Genomic DNA, 5,017 nt, shown 5'->3' on the forward strand with positions numbered 1-5,017 from the left:
CTTCTCCAGACCCTGTCACATCTGTCACATTTGGTCAGGGTGAATCTGCTCTCATCTGTGAAAAACACAGGGCGCCTGCAGTGGTGGACTTGCCAATGCCGGTGCTCTATGGCAAATGCCAATTGAGCTCCACGGTGCCGGGCAGTGAGCACAGGGCCCACTAGAGGACGTCGGGCCCTCAGGCCACCCTCATGAAGTCTGTTTCTGATTGAGATTCACACCGGTGGCCAGCTGGAGGTCATTCTGTAGGGCTCTGGCAGTGCTCCTCCTGCTCCTCCTTGCACAAAGGAGCAGATACCGGCCCTGCTGATGGGTTGTAGACCTTGTACGGCCCTGTCCAGCTCTCCGGGAGTAACTATCTCCTGGAATCTCCTCCATGCTCTTGAGATTGAGCTGGGAGATACGGCAAACCTTCTGGCAATGGCACGTATTGATGTGCCATCCTGGAGGAGTTGGACTGCCTGTGGAACCTCTGTACGGTCCTGGTAGCGACTCATGCTAACAGTAGTGACAGTGACACTAGGCAAATGCAAAAATGTTTTCAAGGTAACTAAAAAGTAGTCCTAAAATAAGGCTTGTTTTCCCTAGAAATTACTGCTTAACTAACCATTAGTTCCTATTTAGTCCTGTTTGTGCGCTGGAGTAGTTAAATAATGTCATGTACCTTAGTGTAAAATGTTATCCCTGACAAATATATCCATTAAGTAGGATTTAAACCAGTCCAGTGCTGGAGCAGAAACGTCTGCCCAGTTTTCCAAGAGCTCTAATAAAATGGAGTGACCATCAGTGTCAAACGCTGCACTGAGGTCCAGTAATGCTGGTACTGTGGTTCCTCCGCACTCTGCATTTATATGGCTGTCAGTGAACAGCTTTACAGGGACGTTCCCTCTGCTGGGATGGCTGGAGACGCAGCTAGCTATTGGATGTATTTCCATTACAAATGTGTGCAAAACCATGTCTGCTTATTCAAAAATGATCATTTCCATTAAATATAAAATTGCAATATTTCCATTAAATAACAAATACAATTAAAATGGCACATTAATACGTTTGTTCATGCGATAACGCTTAAAAACAAAACAGAGGAAAATGTAAACACTTTTCTAAAACTTAGCAATTTAGCAATTCAGAATAATGTAATTCTAGAGAGTGTACGACAGACATACCTTGAAATTGAGCATCAAAGAGAACAGCCAAATAAAATTGCAATAAAATAATGGGAGCTAAAAGGCATCGAAATACAAAAAGATTGGTTTATGATTTCCGATTAATTTGCAGCAGTGGGAAATTCTATTAACATTTTACAACGGTCCTAATGTTTATGTTTCAGAGATTCCAGATATAAATGAATTCAGATTTATTATTTTTTTATTCTAAAACCCAACAATGATCTCTGTGAATAAAGATTTTTACCTGACTAAATATGAGATTACAACATAATTCTGTTTTTGGGGGGTTTCTGCAAAACCCTAAATGTTAAAACATCTCTAGAATTGATTCAGGAAGAATAATTTTTTAATATCTTTGCAAATTATTCCAAAATATTCTAGTTTTGTTGCATTCATAGAAACTTGGTCTGTTGTTTTATATTCATTTGCCAAAATTAACATTTTATATCATTGAAGTGATATATAAATAAAAAATCTTAAACACTATTATTTCCCCCCCTAAAGAATTACACTTCAACAGTGATATTAAATATTGTGATATATAATTTTTATTTTCCATTTGTACATTAAAAAAAAATCTATAAATAAATTCTGTTTATTTTACGAAGTAATTGCATTTACTTTAAAACGATACCTCATTGTGAAGTATTTTCTTTATTATACCAAAGTAAAAACGAAGCTGCAGCTTAAACTGAGGATGGTTTCAAAAAAAGGAAATATTGAGCAAATGGAGAATTAAAAAGTAGACCCATCATATTAGCTCCAGGCTGAATTTAAAATAAATAAAAGGCATCCAGATGAGAGGAGTTAAGATCTTTATTGGAAACCCAGCCATCAAACATCACAGCACATCTCCGTCGAGTCAGACCAACAACATCCATAATCCATTAGTTGAACAGAGCAGAGGATCCCAAAGTGAAGATGGAAACCTACTCAGCTCCACAGGGAAATAAAAATAATCTGCAATATGTTTAGATATAATCTGATTCTTATAGAGATGTGTAAAAGGTAGCTCTGATACGAGGTTCTTGCGTCTGTGTGGAGTGGGAACGTCTACTGAGGGAACGCGCCATCAGGCCGAGTTTAACCGCGAGGAAACTGCAGAGCGAGCCGGGTTATAAAACAGAAAAAAAAAAAAAAACACAAACAAAAAAAGGGAAACGACAAAAAAGTTGGTTTGAAGAGGGGTCGGCTTCATCGGGCCATGTTTCAGTCCAAAGCAGGCAGTTCATATAAAGCCCAGAACTTCCAGTGTTCTTCATCCATCAGGAAACAACCTTTCAGAGGTAAACTGAGGAACCAAGAGAGCCGGTTCACTTTCTACATCCCACATGGTGTGAAGTCAATCATAAATACATTTTTCTAAAACGTAGGCATGTTTGGAGAGATCATGTCTACAAAACCAAGAAAGAAGAAAGGTGGAGACGTTTAAGCCGAAGTGTGAAGCTGTGAGCGTCAGGTCCTCAATGAAGGTTGTCCTGCTGCAGGGTCTCCTCCTCGCTCAGAACCAGGACCCAAACACAGATGCAGCCCACTCGCAGAAAAGCACAACTATCCATGGTACGCAGACTGGAATAACCAAATAGAACATCAATAAACTGGGTTTGGACTGCCACAGGCGCATCTTTAATATTAATTATAAAAAACAAAATGATAGATTCAGAGGATTCGGCTCAAAACATCCCAAATGGGAGCATCTGTAGTAAAATCCTGCCTTCCCCCTTCAGCCGCAGCTCTTTAGATCTGCAAAGGAAAACAGGAGTCATCATTTCAGCTGTTTGCTTTGAAGTCGAGGGAAATTTTCCTTTAAAACAGAAGCTTTCTGAAGACGGAGATGAAAATAAAACAAAACTTACATCATCAATATCCTCATCATCGTCACCGATGTCATCGAACTGGATCTCGTCGTCGTCTCCGGGTCCGAAGGTGTCCGTCTCGTTGATTTTAGCTGCGCGAAAAATGAAAATTGCGTTTTAATGTTCTGATGGGAGCTTCTGCTCCGGCAGAACCAGAACCCATAGAACTCAGACCCTGAAGAAAGGCGCCACTCACCGTGTTCTGGAAGCTCTCCGTAAGCTTTCAAAGCGCGAGCTTCGTCTGCGTTGTACTTCAGGATCACGTCAGCTTTGTTATCCTGGAACACAGATGGAGATTTTAGGAACGCCGCCGATCTGTTTGCCAACATGCAACGGCGGGAACACGGATCTTAACCGGTAAAATCCTCTGAGGATAGAAGCGTTTAGAGCAGAGCAGTCCAAAGTTTAGCACCAAGGTCATCCAGGTAAAACCAGTTTTATCTGGATGATCTATTCACCAATTAAAACAAACCTTCAAGTAATTATTTTTTACCTGATAAGTCATACATTTTTTTAAAGAAAGGAAATTATTATGGAGGAGAAAATGAATTGCACTGATAAAACAAGGTTGAACGATTTCTGAATCTTTTGGGGTCAAGATTTTGTTTTTGTTGATCTAGAAACTATTTAAAATCAATTTTTAGCAAAAACAACCAGAACCCTGTCAGACTTAACAATACGGTTAATTAAAGCCAAAGGGACGATTTAACGTTAAAATTCTTTGGACATTGGGAACCAGACTTCCTCTGATGTCAGAATAAAAACATCTAAGGTATTTTTCATTTAATAAGAGAGAAATTCTGTTTAAAAATCCTTCTAAAACAGGATAATGAGCTGCAGTCGGGCCACAGACCATTCCCAAGCTGTGTTTTATACATTTAGATAAAAAAAAAAAAAAATCTGTTCAGAAATCCACATTTAAAACCCTTCTTAATAAAAAAGGGCTTTTCACAGTAATTTATCAGTTTTTTTAATTTTTCTTATAATACAGACATCCCAACTCTCCCTGATATAGATATCTGTTCATGGATGCCCACAAGTCGGATAAATGATCCTGGATTTCTCCGCTTCAAGCTTCTTTTCAGGTTCCACATATATCGCAATATAAAATATCTGATGAAATTGTTTTTATAAATGTTTTCTTTTTAAATAAATCATACTTTTAGAGACTTTAGAGCAGCATTTAGTGATTTTTTTCCCGATTAGAAACAAAGGCATGAATGGAGGAAACCCAAACAGCCGGATGTTGGTTCTGATAATCATGCAGCTCTGAGTCTCACTGAAGCTGAAAACTGAAACCAGTCCTGGTTCTGCTAGACTTCTGGACCCACCTGGTAATCCCTGAGGCCCACCAGGATGATGTCTGATGTGTTTATCCAGACCTGGAGGAGAGAGGGAATGAAGCAAAGCCGCGGTCAGAGCGACCTTTGTGACCTTCACAAAAACCACGCCTGAATGGGCGCCGTGGAAACCGCTGACATTGTTTTTTTTACCTGCGTGTCCCTCCTACCTTTTTCCGGAGCTTTCCTCTGATGTGGCACAGCCGCTTGGTTCCGTCGAAGCACATGGCCTCCAGACGGCCGTTCCCCAACATCTTAATCACCTGAGCGTACTCTGAGTGAGAGGAGGGAAAACGGATCCTTTGGTCAGACACCCTGACCTTCAGAAGCAGCAGCTAGGAGGGAAAGGTTCTTTAACCCTTTCATTAAAATCAAATCACAAACAGGTCATAACCGGAACTGGAACAAGGCATGGGGTTTTCAAATTAGCCCTGTTCCTGTAAGGCATGTCCCAGCTATGATGATGATGATGGGCCATGCTTGACTTCTGCAGCTCTCCCAGAGGTCTGCTTCTCTGAACCCTGCTCTCCTTTCCCAGCCGTTGATTTAAGGCAGACCTCCATCCTGGTAGGTCTGCAGCTGGTCCATCCTCTGTCCATCTTCATTCTGCTGGGTTCCTTGCTCTACATGCTGATGGTTGATATCCAAACAG

At 40.7% G+C, this 5,017-nt stretch overlaps 1 protein-coding gene across 1 annotated transcript in view; it reads right to left on the reverse strand.

The window, feature by feature from the left end:
- Positions 1 to 1,951: 1,951 nt before the first annotated feature.
- Positions 1,952 to 5,017, reverse strand: part of LOC107081821 (eukaryotic translation initiation factor 1A, X-chromosomal) — a 7,396-nt gene continuing 4,330 nt past the window's right edge. Inside the window, exons 3-7 of the mRNA XM_015370123.1 lie at positions 4,536 to 4,639; positions 4,357 to 4,407; positions 3,222 to 3,303; positions 3,026 to 3,117; positions 1,952 to 2,912 (exon numbers count right to left, since the gene is read on the reverse strand). Of these exons, the coding sequence (XP_015225609.1) occupies positions 2,907 to 2,912; positions 3,026 to 3,117; positions 3,222 to 3,303; positions 4,357 to 4,407; positions 4,536 to 4,639 (335 nt within the window). The 3' untranslated portion in view covers positions 1,952 to 2,906. The remainder of the gene's footprint in view (positions 2,913 to 3,025; positions 3,118 to 3,221; positions 3,304 to 4,356; positions 4,408 to 4,535; positions 4,640 to 5,017) is intronic.

The sequence above is a fragment of the Cyprinodon variegatus genome, unplaced genomic scaffold, assembly GCF_000732505.1.
Source record: "Cyprinodon variegatus isolate N-32 unplaced genomic scaffold, C_variegatus-1.0 Scaffold41, whole genome shotgun sequence".
Taxonomy (NCBI): Eukaryota; Metazoa; Chordata; class Actinopteri; order Cyprinodontiformes; family Cyprinodontidae; genus Cyprinodon; species Cyprinodon variegatus.